Source organism: Thunnus albacares, chromosome 13 (assembly GCF_914725855.1).
Source record: "Thunnus albacares chromosome 13, fThuAlb1.1, whole genome shotgun sequence".
Classification (NCBI taxonomy): domain Eukaryota; kingdom Metazoa; phylum Chordata; class Actinopteri; order Scombriformes; family Scombridae; genus Thunnus; species Thunnus albacares.
In genome coordinates, this window is record NC_058118.1 from 13264798 (window position 1) to 13284536 (window position 19739).

General features: G+C 39.9%; 2 protein-coding genes across 3 annotated transcripts; one reads left to right on the forward strand and one right to left on the reverse strand.

Annotated features, from left to right (window-relative positions):
- Positions 1 to 423: 423 nt before the first annotated feature.
- si:dkey-71l1.1 (uncharacterized protein LOC569883 homolog) lies at positions 424 to 5548 on the reverse strand. Of its 2 annotated transcripts, XM_044370371.1 has the most exons (11): positions 5463 to 5548; positions 5153 to 5346; positions 4036 to 4237; positions 3337 to 3404; positions 3141 to 3233; positions 2904 to 3005; positions 2682 to 2787; positions 2270 to 2392; positions 2061 to 2137; positions 1870 to 1972; positions 424 to 1781 (listed from the first exon to the last, which is right to left on the reverse strand). In XM_044370371.1, exons 3-11 carry the CDS (start codon positions 4217 to 4219, stop codon positions 1642 to 1644), a joined length of 996 nt encoding a protein of 331 aa, XP_044226306.1. In that variant the 5' UTR covers positions 4220 to 4237; positions 5153 to 5346; positions 5463 to 5548; the 3' UTR covers positions 424 to 1641. The 2 variants fall into 2 exon arrangements, with proteins under 2 accessions (XP_044226306.1, XP_044226307.1); XM_044370372.1 differs by lacking the exons at positions 5153 to 5346; positions 5463 to 5548 and adding an exon at positions 4858 to 5120.
- alg9 (ALG9 alpha-1,2-mannosyltransferase) lies at positions 5469 to 19680 on the forward strand. Its single transcript, XM_044371160.1, has 21 exons — positions 5469 to 5593; positions 5900 to 6073; positions 6154 to 6310; positions 7021 to 7224; positions 7357 to 7515; positions 7623 to 8879; positions 11063 to 11224; positions 12866 to 13001; positions 13187 to 13321; positions 13528 to 13598; positions 13714 to 13802; positions 14145 to 14280; positions 14385 to 14472; positions 14775 to 14880; positions 15486 to 15608; positions 15900 to 16054; positions 16187 to 16316; positions 16418 to 16565; positions 16873 to 17002; positions 18121 to 18251; positions 18870 to 19680. The coding sequence occupies exons 1-21, from the start codon at positions 5557 to 5559 to the stop codon at positions 18991 to 18993; spliced, it is 3852 nt and encodes a 1283-aa protein (XP_044227095.1). The 5' UTR covers positions 5469 to 5556; the 3' UTR covers positions 18994 to 19680.
- The last annotated feature ends 59 nt before the right edge of the window (positions 19681 to 19739 follow it).

The window sequence follows — 19739 nt, forward strand, 5'->3', positions numbered from 1 at the left end:
GCCCTTCAGAGGGACAAAAAGCTGAAAAATCCGAAATTCTGACACATTTTGGCCTTATAAAATCATTATGGTGAACTTTTTAGCAGCTATTTAAACATCCAGCAGACATGGAGCAATATAAGCATTAATTTAAGAGTTTCTGGTGTTTCCAGCCACCTGATGAATATTCACTCTGTTTTTAGTTTTTAACAATTCCTGAAAGAAACATCTGGGTCTGTAGCTTGCTGCTCAACTACGTAGACACAACTAAAACAATGACCTAAAAAAGCTAAAAAGCACCTTGGTGCTGAGGATAAGTTCAAAGTTTCACTGAAAATCTTGATCAGTGGAGCTTTAAAACACAATGAATTCACAGATATATTAACAGAAATGTGACATTTTACGACAACTATTCATACACATGATGAAGAAACAAACAGTAACTCTGATAGAAATAACATCTTTAATAAATTAAGTCCAAAAAGACAGTCACTCCCTTCCACTTCTTTCCTTGCGTACAGGTTACATAATGTATATATAATACATATGCAACATTTCATATGTTAAACAGGACTGGATATTCCCTTAAAGCAGCGTGAGTAGTGCAGGTTGCATACAGATCAGTGTTTCCACACGCCGCTGTCTATATACATACTGGCATCCTGGCATCCCTCAGCTGGAGGTTAGTGTACAGTATATGGAGCAGCACCTTTTCTTTTTGAGTCATAGGGTTAGTATGTGTTAGCGTGTGGAGCTCTCCCACACTGTTATACGCTGGCGAAGAAAGACTCAATCAAACGTACAATCACTTACTCACACACACAATTTTAAGGATCATACTGGTGTTTTAGCATGATTTCACCCATTTACTGAAACTTGCACAAAGCACTACCGACCTCTTTGTTTTTACATCGATCCTTTAGGCATTAACTCTCTGTTGGTGTCATGTTGTTACTGGAAACCCAAAGCTGTGTTAAACCTCATCTGTGTTTGTGCATTCAAGCACTGGGAAACCCAAAAATTAAAAATTTAGGAGACAGATGCTAAAAAGCAAGTCAATTGGGACAATGTGAAAAGAATTATATGAGTTTAGTAATTTGTATTACTAATCCAAAGCAAGTTTCCTGTTTCTACAAGTTAATTTTCAAATATGTATATCAGTGGCTGCTTGCAAGATAGCAAAACTCATTAGTTTTACAAACAGCGAGAAATATTCTAGTTAATGGGCAAAAACATGAAAAACACTATAATCTTCTAATACAATCTATGTACATTAAGTGTCTATATGAATACCTACAGTATAAAACTATTATTTTCTGCCTCTTATTCTTTCCGTTTCCATTGTCTAGTAGGCAATGTGCAGAGTCAACATCATGGGGGCAGTAAAATATATCCAGTCACAGTTGTCGAGCCCCTCAAAATGTTGATCCATTCTTTCCGTTTAATCCTTCACCTCCGTTTTGAGAGGTAGGTTGCAAGATGAGATGCATTCATTTTAGCAAACATTTTGGGATTCCAGACCCAAACAATGCAAAGGTGGTTCACAGGAGGTGTTTTTAGTGAGACTGATAAACCTTGTAAAATCAAGTCATGCCTATGAAGCAGGTCTCTGGACGGACATCCTGACAGTCAGTTGTAATTCCAGCTGGTGTTAGTGGAGGATTAGCCCACGTTGACACCTAGGCCCACTTGCAGCTTGTCACCGCGGTGATTTACAAACGCGCCCATAATCAGGGTGGCAGGGAGCGGGGTCAGACGCTTCTCCAACACACCTCCTATTATGCACCGACTGTTTATCATACCTGGATACACGCACAGAAAAAGTGTCATGTATGCTTTCTTGATAGTTTTCATCGAACATGAGGTTTGCAGAAAGAAATAACTGTTTACCTCGAAAGACCATGTTGGCTTCTGGGAGTTCCATCTGGTACCCAAACGAGGTTGTGGTCTCCTGTGTCCTGGTACTGGCTTCAAACTCCACCCCGACTTGGATCTGGTGAACAGACACACACATACATATATGCAATATGCAACTTAAGTAATTGATGTGTTTATAAACAGTATGTTGATATTTCCCATACCTGTTTGTTGGCTCTGTGATAGTAGCTAGCATGAGCACCTCCTTTCCCAGCATTCAGAGTCGCCACCCAGTTTGGTCCTGAACACAGAAAATAAAAATTTTAAAAAATGAAACGCTGCTTCTAAATCAACAAAAACAGATCAGGAAATATGTCAGATCAATTAAATAAATCAGATTCACAAAGAAAAAACAAACAAACAAAGTTCCTACTAGAATACTGTCCAGCTAAAGTAAGAATTCCTCCCTCCTCTGCTCGGCCTCGGTGGTAGACCAGCTCCCCTCCTAACACCAAACCAGAGGACACACTCTGCAGGAAGTGAGTCACTAGTATAACTGTCCAAGATAAACACACAGAGACACAGAACAGATTGAATCGACAAAAATAACCTGATAATGTGCTAATTTGACATTTGTATTCAGTGGAAAAACCCTGGAGGAAAAAAATCTGGAAAGTATCAGCAGGAAACATAATTTTTGGTTGTTTGCAATACTACTTTTTTCTGATATCAGTGGATAATAATAGCGTACCAATATGATGCATCTTTATCAGATACTACTAGGTTGCAAAACTGAGTGATGCTCCCAGGTTGTGCTCTTATCATTATACCCGTCCTCTTCTTACCTGACTCTCTGAGGACGTCTGGGTTAGCTACTGTCACTGCAGCGGTGAAGTCGTTCCCTCTGTACTCAGTTTCAAATTGCCACGTTACAAACTGGGACTGCTGGGTCTAAAACACAATCAAGCATTCATTTTAAGTAAAGACATTGACTTTTATAGAGACAGTGTCTGAATATGGGATGGGATAGATGGATTTAAGGGAAAAAACAGACATTAGGATCTCACCTGGAACACCGTTCTGGCTCGTACACGCTCAGAGAGATGCAGCAGAGCGTGAGCGTTCAGACTGCCTGAAGAATCCATCTCACCGATCAATGCCGGGGCATCCTGTGATATGAGGAAAGATCAAGATGCAACTTGTCAACTCAAAAAAGGCAGCTTCATGTGTTTCCCTGTGTTCTATATAGCTATTAACAATAACAAAGTGACGGCACATTTATTATCCGATGATTCGTACTTGACCTTGTCCTTGCTGTAATCGTCAGACTGCAGATGCTCCACGTGGAAACGATAGTACGAAGGACTGACAGCGCTGAGGTGGAGTGTGTGACTGACCTGGAGGCAAACACACACTTCAGGGTAAAGATCAGGAAAAATAACGTTTTAATATGTAAAGGGATTTACACCCTTAGTTATAGCATGTGGGCAGAAGCATTACCTTGAAGAAGCTGCTCAGAGTTTTATTGACGATCATCTTGACTCCCTCAATCTGCTGAGGAAACACATCTGAGGAGGTGGAAAGAAAAAAGAGTCGGATAAAAAACATTAATAACAAATTTAGTGTGTTTACATGCTCTGTAATTGTTTGATTGTTCACTTCTAGATAAAAACAGAGGTTTCAGGTTATGGGAAAATGTGTAACTCAGTTCTCATTGATTTCTACTTGAGAAATGTTTTTATGGAGTCATGAAAACCTAAAACCAAACAGCATGTAAACTTTGATTTTGAGTAATCAGACTATTGTTTCAGTCTGAAGGAAGTGTAAGAGCAACTTAAACACATAATTGTATTTGGTAAATAGTTTGTTATATATTATATATGTTCTAGCATTATATAGATTCATACAACAATGGATGTATATTTTGAATAGTGCATTATAGGTGGAGTACATTTAGGTTATGCTTATATTTGTTATTATTATTTCTTTAAGTACTAGAATAGAGGTACATATATGTACATCTGTTGTTTATGTTTGTTTATAGTTAATAGTGACATAAGGCAATTTTTAGTGCACCTGAGTAAAAAACGTTTAGCAACAACATGGTGCTGAGATGTAAAGAAGTCTGAAAAACTGAACATCGGAATGAACTTTTGACCTTGTGTATCGTAGGACATCAAGTTGGTAACAGTGATGTACCTTTGCAACTCCTGTGTAGAGAGTGAAAGCTGCCTGGGTTAGGTAGCCGTCCATCTCTCCTCTCCCAGCGTGGTGGACTGTCCCAGTGAGCAGGATGAGTGTCCCAGCGGCAAGGAGGGGGGTCCGTGGAGAAAGGCCAGTTCTGATGGCCCGGACCGGAAGACAAAGCCAGAACGCTGCCCATGTGGGTGCAAAACACTTCCTACAAGACACAAAGGACGGGATTACAATGATGCTATGACCCATTTACTAATCCCACCTGCATCCTGCACCTGAATCTTTTTGGGCTCTGTCGTATACAAGGTAAAAAAAAGAGGGAGAACATAAAACCTACCCTGAAATACAATTTAAAAATGCCCTCCAGACATGCTTTAAGATTTATAAAAATGCTCTACTTTGAATAATAATTTGTGTTTGACATAATTTTTACACACAAAAAAAAAACCTTGTTAAAATCCTTAAAATGACATCTCCTCCTCCCTCATTAAGTTACAGAATCTAGAAATATGGAAATATTTTTCATCTTAAAAGATGTATCAAATCAGATTTTCAACGAGCTCAGAGGAACTCTCCACTTTCAGAAGATAAATGTGAAAACATCCTTCTAGTGTCAAACTTTGCACATACATCATTCTGTACAGTGAAGCTCAAACATTCAACTGTAGAAGAAGAAAAACACAGTTTTGAGTGGAAGGGCACTTTAAAGAAAAGAAAAACACCAGAAAAACAACCTGACATCTCTCACACAATGTTTACATGGTGCGTAAACGTTATGAGATTCTGAAATATAAATTATCTTATTGCATAAACATCTATACTCACATAGAAGGGGTTAATGCAACCAAAGATGGAAACAGCATCAACATTAAAAAGTTACATTTCTACATTTATTTTGCTGGAACGTTCGATTTGTTTCTTGTACATTAAAAACTTGAATTGCAGAGATGATGCATGCTATGAGCATCCTCTATACGGCTGACTGATGTTTGTATGTGCAGGTGCAGCAGTTCCGTTAGCCTCCTAGCATGACCTTAGCTTCAGCAGAAACAGACGTGTGTGTGTGTTTATGTGTGTGTGTGTGTGTGTGTGTATGTGTGCGCGCTGTGTGTTTGGCTACCTGCGTCCGATGTGATCAAAGCACCTTAAAACCCCGAGCGGAACTGACAATCGCACATCAGGAAAAACTGTCAAGTTGGACTGTCTTCATAAAGATGAACTAATAGGCGAAGGCTGCTGATGCTCGGATCATCTGATGCTGCAAATAGCTCCCTCCTCCAGATGTGTGATGCGCCACCCTCCATACATGTCCCCCTGAAAACATGACGGGAATTTTGTGGTCTGAAAATGTACGGTTATACATTTACACGTGTAAGACCGAGAACTCAAACGTAATATTAGGAAAATACAAACTGTACATGTTCACCTACCTAGCGTCATTTAGTTTAGGGTGAGCATTTGTTGATTTCGGCCTTTAAGGGCTCGGGTAAACAGCAAACAATCGTTGTTTCCAGTCGGACTACTATGTGTGCGACACACATTCAACGCAAAGCTGCTACAGGTGAGATGACATTAATGTACCGCAGCGCTAGGGAGCAACAGAAGGTTAACAGGTTAACAGGCTTTATTCAACAGTACAGTTAATGAAATGTTTTTGTTTTAGTTGAGCCACTTTTAAAAAATAGATACGGACGCTGCTTACTAAAAATATGCAGTTACAACCTTCATATTAGACTGTGAAAAAGACCGGAGCTGGTCGTTGTCGCTCCTGTAGTACGCATCTCTTCCTTTTCGCACTCAAAAGCTGTAAAACTGGGGCTGGTTTTTTTTTCTCTTTTTTACTGAACTGAGTTTTTGTGGTTTTCAGCCGGGCTGGTCATGTCTCCTTCACGGTCCATCTTGCTGGTGGGAGAAGGGAACTTCTCATTTTCTGCCTCTATAAGCCAGTTTGACAGCGTCACGGCCACTTGCCTGCAGCATCAGGAGGAGGCATTGCGGCAGGAGGGCGCAGCCGATAACATCCACATCATCAAGGACTCAGGTACTTTTTTTCCCCACTGAGCTGTATTTTGTGGGATTGTGCTTCTTTTTTGTATACTTTTTTTCTTTTGTGTTGTTCAGGTGGAACTGTGCTTTTTGAGGTGGACTGCACAAAGCTCGGGGAATGTGCCTCTCTGCGGGGACGAGTGTTTGACCGAGTAGTGTTCAACTTTCCCCACTGTGGGAGAAAGAGTGGGGTGAAAAAGAACAGACAACTTCTCAAAAACTTCTTCCTCAGGTATAACTGCGTTAGGATGCAAGCATTTTCTATTGTCAGGTTCATCTCTTCTCTTAGCATCCATCACCCAAATCTACAGATATCTTTACATAAGGTCACCTGGTGTCTATTGAATTACAGTATTATTTGTGACAGTCAAGAAGTTTGACAAAACTTTAGAGCTGCAACAATCATTCGATTAGTCAATCAACAGGAAATCAATAGCCAACTATTTTGATAATTGATTAATCGTTTTGACTAATTTTTTAAGAAAAAATGCCCACATTCTCTGGTTCCAGCTTCTTAATTGTGAATATTTTCTGGCCTCTATGATAGTAAACTGAATATCTTTGGGTTGTGGACTGTTAGTCGGGACAAAACAACGTATCTTTGCATCAACATTTTTCATCATTTTCTGACATCTTATAGATCAGACTACTAATCGATCCTGATCTAAATCAAAATGAGTCAGTTTATTCAGACAAACTCTTCTTAAAACTCCATGTGTTAGACAACATTTAACATTTGGAAACTCGCCTTCTTTTGTCAAATGAAAATAAAAAGGCTTTGCAGAAAAACATATTTATATTTCTTGAGGTGAGGTATTGTAAAAAAAAAGAAAAAAAAAAGAAAAAAAGTGCAAATTGGTATCAGTACAACATAGTAATGTAAGTTATAAACTCAACAAGTTCCCAACAATATACAGAATACTTTGTTTTCTTTTCCTCCAGTTGTGTTCAGGTTTTGGCTGAAGACGGGGAGGTTCATGTTTCCTTGTGCAACGGGCAGGGTGGGACACCGATGGACCAGCCGAAGCGAGAGTGGCACAACAGCTGGCAGGTTGCTGCCATGGCAGCGGAAGCACACTTAATCCTTAGTGATGTCCAACCTTTTGAAAGTGAGAAATACCAGAGCTACAAGTGCACTGGATACAGGTAAGGAGTAAAGGTGAGTGTTACAGTGTACAATTAGATGCAGCTCTTTGTGTCCCTGAGTGTGTGTGTGTGTATGTGGGTGGGTGTGTGTTTGCATAAGGATTGTCTAATGTTGGTTTTGCTGTTGTACAGGAGCCAGGATAAGGGCTTTCATGTGGAGAATGCTTTGCTCCATGTGTTTACGCGCAGCCTCCCCTACAGCTCTGCTCAGACACTCAGAGTGGAGGAGGCTGTTGAAGGAGAGAAAGTCCAGTACAACATCCAGGCTGAGCTCAGTGATTACATATTCAGGTACAGAAACACAGAGATTCTCATGATGTTTGCATAACAAACCAACAACGTCAAAAATACAATTATATAACCTCATACTGACTGTATCCTCTCTTTTCTTTCATCAGGGGATTTCTGTCCTCAGGGTCTGTCCATCCTGTCAGGTTGGTGTATGATTTTCTTCTTGAAGGACTAACAGAGAAGTGGTCTGTCTCCATGACAACAGAGACTCTTCCCTTCCTCCTCACGGCCGAACAGCTGCAGACGTGCTGTCACGACATAGAGAGTGCAAACTGCTACTGGATTCACCTGCTTCAGAAAGACCTCAACTCTGACGCTCATACCTCTACAGACAAAGAAAAAGATCAGTCGACATTCTCGGACCGTCAGGGAAGCGCAGGCACACGAAACACTGTGTCGGCCATATGTGAGAAAGTGGACAGGGTGAGGAGCAAAGGAGCTGAGAGTTTAAGGTTCGCATGCTCTCTTGATGTTGATTCTGAAGAGGAAAGTGGTCTTTATATGCTGCGTCCTTCGCTGCACCCTCAACTAGAAGAGCTTCTAGCTAGAAAAGAGGAGTTGACTAACAACACTGGAAGTTGTGGGGAGACAGAAGGGAACAATAAAAGTGTTGAAGATGAAGGTAATAAGGAGGAGGAGGAGGTTTGTGGGAGCTGTAATGGCGTTGCAGGCTCATTGTTTGGCATTAGTGGCCTTGTGTTCAAGAATGTGCCCATCAACCTCTGGGCTCTGCCTGTTTTTCATGAGTTTCTCCTCAGAGGTGTTTTCCCTTCAGAGAGCGAGCCAATCAAATTGCTTGGACAAAGCCTTGAAACACTGCTGGCTCCCTACGGGGTTTCCCTGGTTACGGAACCAGGAGGTCTGCGTCTGATGGCGCAGCCGATGGGTTTGGTCGGTCAAGTGTTTGCAAATACTCCACCTGACAACACGAGCCATGTCAGTGTCACTGTATCCTTAAATCTGGACCTCCTCGCCACGCTCCTGTTCTCACTCCCAGACTGGCGGCTGCTGTGGTCACATGACCCACGCTTCTCAGAACAGTTCGCACACCGCCCACCGCCGGGGACACCTTTCCTCCCATTCTCCTTGTTCCCCGAGCTCTTCAGCTTTGACATCAGCTTCTGGACAGGGCCAAGCTGGGAGGAGAAGAAGTTTTACGCCGTGGTCCGAGAGGCCAGTCGCGGGACCGTGGAGCAAGTTAAACTCATCGATACGTTCTCACATCCTGACCTGAGCCAGACCAGTTACTGCTTCCGACTCACCTACCAATCACACACCCACGCTCTGTCACACACACAAGCCCTCCAGTTTCACAAAGACTTGGAGTCTTTACTCTCTTCTCGGCTGCAGGTCACCATCAGGTAGCCGGCATTTATATTTCAAACTTGTAAGAAAAGGGATTTAACTGTCTTTTCTTCAGAGACATTATAATTACCAGTCTGTTTGCAACTGCTAATTATGAGCTTATAATTGGCAAAACTGTAGTTGAACAGTGTTTACAATAGTTGAGGCATCGCTTGCTATAGTGTGTCTTTGAACTGTGATTGGAGTTTTGTGTATCTGTGTTTTTATCATCATACAATAAACCTGTTATTTAACATGAAATTTGTGGCCTATTGAGAATCATTATTAAATACTCACATTCACCTGTAGTACACAATGACAAAGCTTACTCTTTACTTTTGACTTACGTAAGGTATTGTAAAAAGTATGACTTTGGTATCAGTACAACTCTGATCATTATTTGGGCAGATAATACCCAGCTTTTATTATTATATTAGATACTTTATGCTCTTCTCAAGTTTTATGTTTTAGTAACACTTCATTTTGTAATTTCCTAGGACATTTCCTGAAAAGAACTATGTAATTTGGTTGAAATTATAGGGAAAATAGAGACAAAGTGATGAAATTGTTAGGATTAAATTAGTTTTGTTGAGTTAATAAACAGCTCTATGCATTGGTGCAAGTGAATAATCTTTTCATCTGAAGAGTATTTTGATTAAATTAAGCGTTATTTCACACCAGGTAAATTGTGGAGGACACAGCCTATTTTTCAGAGGTTTGACAGCTTTAGTTACTTTTCAGATGAAGATTTGACACAATGGATAAAACCAGTGGTTTCCAAGTTTTTTGGCCTGTGACGTCTTACAAAAAGCAGTGTGTAGTCGGGGTCACATTTCAGATGTCTATGAGTTGTTAACAGCTCCATTAAATAGTAATTTTCCCCTCTAAACTTCTCACATAGTTTAATTTCACTAAATGTTCAAACAATCCAATATTTCACCAAACATCAAAGATTGGAGAAAAAGTCCAAAAACTGAAAACAAATTTGTGTATCAGAACTTTGTTTTTTCTCCTTTCCTCTCCAATTAATCATCTCATGACCCCTCAGATTTATCTGGTGACCCTTTGAAGGGGCCTGACCCCTAGGTTGGGAACCACTGGACTAAACTAGCTAACTGTATATAAAGTAGTTCAAACTATCTCCACCTCCAGCAGCTATGGCAGTAACATGCTGCTTTAACACTGATGCTTCAGTATTAATAATCTAATGATGTCATATATAATAATATATCAGTCAGAGGGACCAAACCACTACTTTTACTGCAATACTTTAATACCTTAAATACTTTAAATTTGAGCTTCACTGTGAAGAATGATGTATGTGCAGAGTTTGACACTAGAAGACTGTTTTCACTTTTATCTGCTGAAAATGGAAAGTTTCTCTGAGCTTATTGAAAATCCAATTTTAAGGCTACATGAATGATTTGTAACATCACAACTAGTTTGGAGCCGATCCTGGTCCAATATTCAATTTACAGAAATGTGATGTGGAAACTTGAAGCCTCCAGTACACAAACACTGAGAATGAACTTTACAGTGAAGCTGGAGACATCTTCTGTGAAGTAGTAAACGTTTGAATTGAAATGTAGGCTATTTGCACATTCATAAACTCTGGATTTTTTAAATGAGGGACAAGGAGTAGATGCCATTTTAAGGAATTTAACATGGTAATTATATTTTTTTGTGGAAAAACCATATCAGACACACAATATTGTTCTAAACAGTCTTTTTTATACGTTTTAATACATGTCGGGAGGGGATCTTTAAATAAATTTTGTTGCTAATACTTAAGTACTTTTACTTAATTAAAGGATCCGAATACTTCTTCCACCACTATTTCTCATTTTTACTTATTTTTATTATATTTTTATTTTATTATATTTCTTATATTCTTATTTACTTGACATATAATTATGTTTTGCATAATGATATTTTGAACTGCACAAGAACGCACTTTTCTATTGAACTGCTGAATGTCTGTTTGTTCCATAAAAGGAACAAAAAGGGGGCGAAGTTGGAACAATATGTAGAAAAAAGTATAAAGAACGAAATTAAAGAGAAGCGTAGTGAAATTGGCTGGGAGGTTGGATCCAGATGTCACTTTTTGTGCGGGAGCATTGCCGGAGTACTCTCTTTAGGCTCTGTCTGTGATGATGAGAGCTGTCAACAACCGAACAGCGCCGAAAATGAACGAAGCCTGACTCGGAGCTGCATCGGTAAACATGGCGGCCAAGGCGCTTCGGCAGCGAACCAGGCGAGGCAGCAGACAAGATGCAAACAACGTCAACATCTCCACCGAAGCTCGGCCACCGAAAGAGGAGAAAGGCGGCGGCGACGACAGCAAAGTCGCAGAGACTCGGCAAGAGTGAGTATGATCGGGGACGGAGCGACGTTAGTGCCGCCGGCGCTGTCAGCTCCATCCGCGGTTCTGACTGACGGACCGACAGCGGAAGCTAGCGAGCTAGCTACTTTCATACGTTAAGCAAGTTTTTGATCATGACACCGCGATAACAACGATTAATAACGCCTACCTCACTACAAATAGGGCTGTATGTTTACACTAGTTTGAAATATAATATCTGTCCGTTTGTGTTTACACTCTAATAAACGCTTGCGTCGTTGCTGTTAAACAGCAACGTAATGAAGAGTTACCTGGTCAGCTTCATTCATTCTCCCGTTGCCACATTTATGATAGCTGGCCACAATGTAGCTGCCGGGAGTGGCTCAATTCATACTCAGCATGGATATTAGGGTTTATTTTATGTATCTGTTCAGTGCGTGGTGTTATTGGCATGTCGCTGAAGTCCCCTCGTAAGACATTTTGACAGTTCATAAGGTGACGTGTCATAATAAACAACGTAACGTGAGGATCAATTCTGAGCTGCTGCAGCTCAGCTGACTAATCTCTGATGATGGTGGGTCTGAACAAGGGGGGGAGACACTGTAGGCCATCAGTGCCACTATAAACACCAGTGAACGGGTACCAAAACAATGATGAGCAAGTGCAGTGTATCTGCTGTATAAATTAATCAAGGATCTTGCGCTGCCACCACTTAAACAATGTGTGTCATTCTGCAGGAACAATGCTAGGGAGACCAGGACATCAGCAAGAGGTGACTGCTCAGCTAAATTTAGGGAAGCTGCTTTTGGACAATTAGCATTTTCAGTCAGAGTAGCACATAAGAGGAACTCAATTCCCACAAGTATCAGAGAATACACAAGCTTCAGTATTTTTAAAACAACATTTAAAACGTGGCTCAAGATAAAACAGTCATGTGATCACTGATCTAAACATTTATACATACCAACTGTTTTGAGTATGTAATGTATTTTTTGTATGATGTTTTATATGTGATGTACTGTTTGTAAATTTGGTAATTGCATTGTTTTTAATTGTTTGTATTGTTCTGTATTGTTTTTTACATTCTCCTGCCGAGGGACCGCATTAATTAGCTATATATCTAACTCTGGCAGCAGCAGGAAAGAAACATGTGACATGTTAAAAGAGGAGAAAATGAACAGTAAAATCACAATAAAACAACAATAATAAGCTAAAAAAAAGCTTGGAAGATTAAAATGATACTCCTACTACTAATAATAATAGTAAGAATGATCGTCAAAATAATCCTAATTGAGTTGGTCAAGTAAAACCAGGCTGAAGATTGATTTTTAAAAACTAGGACAGAATATTTAGTGTAGATATAACTTAAAACAAGAGAGTCGTGAGATAAAAACAGTGAAAATTGGAGTAGTGGAGGTGCAACCTTATAATGTTATAGGACAACCAAACCCTTTTTACTTTAATTAGACAGGTTTGTCATGTTGTCTGCTTCAGATGGCTAATTAGGCTAATCAAGATTTAGGTCATTTCCTGTAAAATATGCACAAAGCGTACACCATACACTATTTAAGTACATTGAGGTGTAATGTTGAAGAACCCAGAATTAATTAATTAATTAAGTACATATTGTATAGTAATTGTGCATTTGTGTATTTTTTTTAACAGGTCAGTAAGTCGTGGAGGGCAGGTATGGGCCCCTGAAGGTTCGACTGCATTTAAATGCCTGCTCTCCGCACGATTCTGTGCAGCTTTGCTCAGCAACATCTCAGACTGTGATGAGACCTTCAACTACTGGGAGCCAGTGAGTATCAGAAATCCACTATCAGAAATCCTAAAGTGCTATATGCTGTCATTTGTGACCCGTATAGGGATTTTATATCTATGTCAGAAGCATTTATCTCTTTTTTTCTCTTTTTTTATCATGTTACTGATTGTCCTTCTTTAACTGTTCATGTCTGTAATGGTCATGATTACTTGTTTTGACAGATGCACTACCTGCTTTATGGCACAGGGATGCAAACATGGGAATATTCTCCATTGTACGCCATCAGGTCCTACGCTTACTTATGGCTACATGCCCTTCCTGCTTGTTTACATGCTCATGTACTACAGACGAACAAGGTAACTATTCTAAGGTCACTGTCTTTTCAAAGTTTGTTGTTATGTTTGATATTTTAATTTACTTTAGCTGACCTGTAGGATAATCAGAAGCTCTTTCCTACATGGAACCACCCAACACCATTCATGAATTCAAACACAGAGGCGTTTATAACCTCATACTGGGAAATGTGCAGTAGTTACAGGCTTGTGTTACAATTGTGTTGCAGGTGTTGGTGTTCTACTTTGTGCGATGTGTCTTAGCGTTCTCCTGCTGTGTCTGTGAACTCTATTTCTACAAGTAAGTTTACCCTCCTCTTAAATACAATCCGTTTGACTTGTTATAACGTACAGTGTGTATGTACAGTATATGATATGGAAGTTAACTATTTGGTTTGTTTGTGTGTGTGACACAGGGCAGTTTGTAAGAAGTTTGGTCTGCATGTGGGCCGTCTGATGTTGGCGTTTCTTGTCCTCAGCACTGGAATGTTCTGCTCGTCTGCAGGTTGGTCAGATGTATTCATGTAATTTTTCCATCCTCCTTTATAACCGAGCCTCATTTTTCTCAGTGTAGCTCTGTCTTCTTATTTGCCAAATGACCACACTGAACAAAATATGGAGCAAAACCTTCAGTTAAATTGCGCACTACATTTTGGGAGGAGCGTTTCATATTTTTGGTACTTTACTGTGATGCAAGCTCGCCATATTTTGGCACTCTTAATAGTAAATTTACTCCTCTGAAGGTTGCTTCATAGACACTGTGGCTGACTGTATTTCTCCTAGAGATTCCCGTTTGCTGTTTTGCAGTTTATGTGATTAATGATCCTCTTTCGTTCTTCCTCCGCAGCATTTCTGCCATCCTCTTTCTGTATGTACACAACGCTGGTTGCCATGACTGGGTGGTTTCAGGACTCGCCGCCGTTAGCCGTAATGGGTGTGGCTGCCGGTGCCATCGTTGGATGGCCATTCTCTGCTCTGATTGGGTAGGGTCATGAACTAAAATAGCTTTTTGTTGGCAATACCCTTCAAAGACTGACTTGTCAAAATGTATTACTCTCAATGCTGCTTTGGTTTATTTTCTCTGCAGGGTTCCCATCGCCTTCGACCTGCTGGTGTTAAAGAGGCAGTGGAAAGGTTTTATCACCTGGTCAGCTGTCGCTCTGCTGCTGCTGCTGGTGAGAATACTGAAAAATGCATGTAAAACACTTTAAATTTACACATAACAGGGCAAATGTGCATGTAGAGGAGTTTCTTTACGATGTCGCAGCTGCAGTGTGTGCACAAACGGTCAATGGGAGAGTTTATCATTAATGCAAGAATATAATAGGATATTACAGTTTTCTCTGTCATGTATCATACAGAGTATGATATAACTTTTATATAGTATCAATGTAAATACACACAATCTATGTATCACACTGTTAGTTCTTCCTGAATGATATGATTATGTTGTATTGAACCAGTGTGTCTTCCTCAGGTACCATTCGTGGCAGTGGACTCTTTCTTTTATGGCAAACTGGTCATCGCTCCTCTGAATATTCTACTCTATAATGTCTTCACACCACATGGGCCCGATCTGTATGGTAATTTACACACACCATTAATGAATCACTCTATATGATTTTGGCATTAAGATCACACATAAAAACAGAATTATGACCTTCAACATGGGGGCATGTAATCTCCAAATTGTTTTTTGTAGTTGTTAAATTTGTATGGAAGTGATTACCTCATGTTTGGGGGTCGTTATAGTGATTGTAAGTCTGATGGTATATTAATTTAGTGACAGAATTGAACAGATGGATCTTCAAAGAAAACATGTCAACAATTTAAAGCTGCATTGTTTTTATTGGACTCTAGAGGGCGTACGAGCACATCAACAAAACTGTCATATCAGACCCTTTCAATTTGTGCCAATAGGTTATTTTTCTCTCTATTAAGTTGGCAGAAAATGGTTTAATTACAGTAACACACATGTATGTATATATATATAGAGAGAGAATCTTTTGGCTTTTGTTTCCACCTTCAATATTCAGTGTTTCATCTTATTATAAATTATTTTATAATCTCCAATTTGGATTTACCTTTAAAGTAATTCCTGCAATAACTACAATGTCATAATGTTGTTTTATTGTGATATTCTGTACATGAGCTGTAATATTTTGCATGTTTTGTGTTAAATTTTCAGGTACAGAGCCGTGGCATTTCTACTTTGTCAATGGGCTCCTGAACTTCAACCTGGTGTTTGCTCTGGCACTGTTTTCTCTGCCACTCACTGCTCTCATGGAGACACTGTTACACAGGTTCAATGGTGAGGACTGTGCGTGTTTCATACACCAGCACTAAAAACTGGTTAAATGTTGTCATTGCTTGGCCTTTTTGGGGGGGTGGAAAGGGGGTTACTGTCGCCAGTAATGCTGTCCTGTACACAGATCCCTTTCAGTTTAGACATATATTTAACATCATAAGGTTATATCAAAAACAAAAAAATCATCTAGTCAATCAGATCTTGTGTAAAGAGTTTATTTTTCTTGTAATGTTAATTTTCAGAGCAGCTGCTCTTGTGATTTCATGTGCTTGTGCACTCATGTGTTTTCTGCAGTGCAGAACCTGGGTCGTCCATACTGGCTGACTCTGTCTCCCATGTATCTGTGGATGTTGGTTTTCTTCACCAGACCTCATAAAGAAGAAAGGTTTCTCTTTCCCATCTATCCTCTCATCTGCCTCAGCGGGGCTGTAGCCCTCTCCTCTCTGCAAGTGGGTGTTGCCTTTATTATTATTATTATTATTATTATTATTATTATTATTATTATTATTATTGGCCTTTAAATTAAAGCAGCAGTTTGTATGGGTTGGTTTGATTTGTGTTGTTCATTTCTTTTCCTGCAGAAATGCTACCACTTTCTTTTCCAGCGGTACCGTCTGGAGCACTACACGGTCTCTTCCAACCGGTTGGCTCTCAGTGCAGTTGTTGTCTTCACAGTCCTGTCACTGTCTCGCTCTGTCGCCCTCTTCAAAGGTATGCTTACACACAGGAACTGTTGTCCTAAGCACCAGTGTCAGGCTTTATAACATGACAATTCAAGATTGACCAAAGAGTTTTTCTTTCTCTTTCCACAGGCTACCACGCCCCTCTGGACTTGTACCCAGAGTTTCACCGCATCGCCAAGGATCCAACTCTGCACTCAGTCCCTGAAGGCAGGCCTGTTAGTGTGTGTGTGGGCAAGGAGTGGTACCGCTTCCCAAGCAGCTTTCTTCTACCTCACAAGTCAGTATCCACGAACCCTTTCACAGGTCTTCAATGTGTAATAAAGTATGGATATGGAAAGTGTATTTTGTGGTTCATTTGTTTGCTTGGTTGTCAATAAGCAAATGTTGGAGTGTAGTCTTCAAAGTCCTCAAATCTTATTCATATCTGTGCAGAAACCTGAAGTATCAGTGATTCTTTTGTGTTGTGGATTAACATGTAAATTATTTTTTAACATCTCTAAGCCAAGATTACATTTGTCATGCCAGATACACTTAAATGAATGTGACTGTGTCATTTGCTGATTGTTACTCTTTCTAACCTCCAGCTGGCAACTGCACTTCATTCAGTCTGAGTTTAAGGGGCAGCTGCCTCAGGCGTACGCCTCTGGTCCTCTGGCCACACAGATCATTCCAGCTAATATGAACGACCAGAACCTTGAGGAGCCAACCAGATATGTGAGTTACTCAGACACATGTGCATGTTTTTTGATAGATGAATACTGGGCAGGATCTGACATAACCCGATGCTAGTAAACGTTTATGCAGGCCAATCAGAGTCATGGAGGACAAATAAATTAGGGTCAGCGGCCAGGCAGGTGATAAATAATTTGGAATCACAGTGTTTGGGGCCAGGTTTACATCGCTGTGTGGTGCAGCGCTGCTGCTAAATGATGAACACCACTGCTGAAATTTCACGTAGTACATAATAATCATGATGAACACAAACTATGCTCACTTTCTCTGCTTTGAGCAGCTGATTTGAGTGGGGAGAGAATGAGATGTTTGCCTTTCCGTCTCTCTCCTCTACTCTCTGTCACTGCCTGTATGCAAGAGGGTGGGGCTGAGCTACACACACACACACAAAGACACAGGACAGCAGAGCACAGAGTCCGCAGCAGACAGGATGAATCAGACTTTAGGTTATTCTATACTTGCTGCCAAAGTGCAACAAAATCCGGCAGTAAGGGAGACGGTACAAGCAATTTATCAAACAACTGTTGAACAAGCAGAACATAAATACGACGTCTTTGACTTCCAGCAGTCAACTCCCCTCTCATCCACAGCAGCTATATTTTATAGCTATACGGAGCTTGTTAAGTTAGTGGCGAACATTTATGAACAAGCTCAAAACAGACGTTCATTGTATGTAACGATTCAGTCTAATTAGCTAAGTATGACACCAGCCTCTTCTCTCTCCTCTACCAGCAGTACCTGACCAGCAGCAGCAGGGGGGGGGGGACAAAATATGGAGAAACCTACATTTATACATCTTTCATTTACTGATCCAATATGTGCCTAATTTTATATTTTGCATATATGTGTAGTATATCAACATTACATATTCATAACTAAAGGAAAACAGCCAAATCTAAAGGGAACGTCACTGTTGTAGGTATTATATATACAGTGAATAAATCACCATTTTTTGGCTGCTGGACCAATGGAAATATACAAGGAGCCAGTAAAACCCTGATCTACTGGCCAAGTGGGCCAGTGGGGAACAAATATAATGTTGGACACTGCTGTTGTTAATAGCAGCTGCATTTTAATTGTGGAATGTCTGCTGTATGCAGGTGGATTTACGGCAGTGCCACTACCTGGTAGACCTAGACACTGATGAAGAGACACCACATGAGCCGCGTTATTCAGCCAACAAAGAGGAGTGGAGCATCGTCGCTTATAAGCCTTTCCTTCAAGCATCAAGGTATTTTCTAATGGTACACTGATAAATCATAAGCAACAAGAAAACAAATAAAAGACAAATATAAAGGACATGTATCAAGATTGTTTGTTTATGTTATGGATTTGATAAACTCTCAAATATCAATGTCAGTATTGGCCTCAAAAAATTAAGTATCTGTCAGGATCCAGTATTTTCCATCCAAGAACATCCAAGAAATTGAAACCAAAACTAAATGCAAGAATAGCTTAAACAATTGATTCAAATCCATGAATTCATCTCTATTTTGAAGTGCTATTACTATACCAATCAGTATAAGAATTTAGACAACAAATGATTTTATCTAGGGTAGACTGATCAGTACTTGTAATTAACAAGACAGAAAGTAGAACTAAGAATTCTTCATCACTTCGTCACAGGTGAAATCTGTAACTCCAAAGAAAATAGAAGATAAAATAAAAACAAGTGAAAGGTATCCTTTTGTAACAAAAAAAAAGAGAGAACGTATTCCAGCTTTATCAAAACAAAAGCCAATGCAAATGTCTCTACACAACTGAAAATTAACTGAAAAGCTCCATTAATTTTCCTGCATATAGACGTTTATTCAGCTTTTCATTAAATTATATGTATTTCTTCTCTCAGGTCTTCGCCTCTCTTAAGAGCGTTTTACATCCCGTTTATATCGGACCATCACACCACCTACAGGCGCTACGTCATCTTGAAAGCACGGCGGCAAAAGCAGCCTCGTAAGCGGACCCATGGCTGACCCTTAAACATCAACTTGGCCCCAAGAACAAAATCCTAACACCAGAAATCAATCAGTTTCCCTCCAAACAGCTGGCATGTCTGTGTGTGTGTATGTGTGTATGTGTGTGTGTGTGTGTGTGTGTGTGTGTGTGTGTGTGTGTATGTGAGAGAGAATGTATGGGTGCCTGTGTGTGCGCGATTTTTGTGCGTGCATGCATGTGTTTCGAAGTATTTGTCATGAAATATTTGAAGATATCAGACCCTTTAAGGACTATATGTCTGCTTTTGGGCTTGTGTGTATGTGAGTGAAGAGAAATTGGTGTGTACATTACGCAAGTGTGCTTGACAGGCATCAGCCAGATATGTATGTATGTCAAACATTTTATTTTAGTTGGTCTGGTGTGTTTGTTTGTGTCTAAATGAATGTCTTACAGTGGATGCACACTACAGGATTTTACATGTATTTAGCCAAGGACAGGTCGTTACAGAGAAAAAACAAGTGTTTTCCTTTCATACTGAACTTGAAAATGTGGCTTTAACGGAAGAATATTCCTGTTTAATTAATGTAAGAAATCTTGTAGTGTTCACTTGTCTGCACTTGAACAGTATCTCGTGTGCTCTGTTGGGTTTGAGTGGTGAGAATGAATGAAAACGAGGTCGCGTGATTAATTTAACTTGAAATGTTAATAAAAATATGATGATATGACTGTGAACAAAATCCTTTTTTTTGTTTATTTGGATGGTAAAATATCACTGCACCACACA

Bases quoted from the DNA above. Each gene is read 5' to 3' on its own strand.
- alg9 (XM_044371160.1), top strand. From the start codon at position 5,557: ATGTGTGCGACACACATTCAACGCAAAGCTGCTACAG. The intron at 11,225-12,865 runs GTGAGTATGATC...TTTTTTTAACAG, and splicing joins GTCGCAGAGACTCGGCAAGA to GTCAGTAAGTCGTGGAGGGC. The intron at 16,317-16,417 runs GTATGCTTACAC...CTCTTTCCACAG, and splicing joins CTCTGTCGCCCTCTTCAAAG to GCTACCACGCCCCTCTGGAC.
- si:dkey-71l1.1 (XM_044370371.1), bottom strand. From the start codon at position 4,219: ATGGGCAGCGTTCTGGCTTTGTCTTCCGGTCCGGGCCATCAGAACTGG. The intron at 2,138-2,269 runs GTAGGAACTTTG...TTCTGTGTTCAG, and splicing joins TTTAGCTGGACAGTATTCTA to GACCAAACTGGGTGGCGACT. The intron at 1,973-2,060 runs GTATGGGAAATA...TCTGTTCACCAG, and splicing joins ATCACAGAGCCAACAAACAG to ATCCAAGTCGGGGTGGAGTT.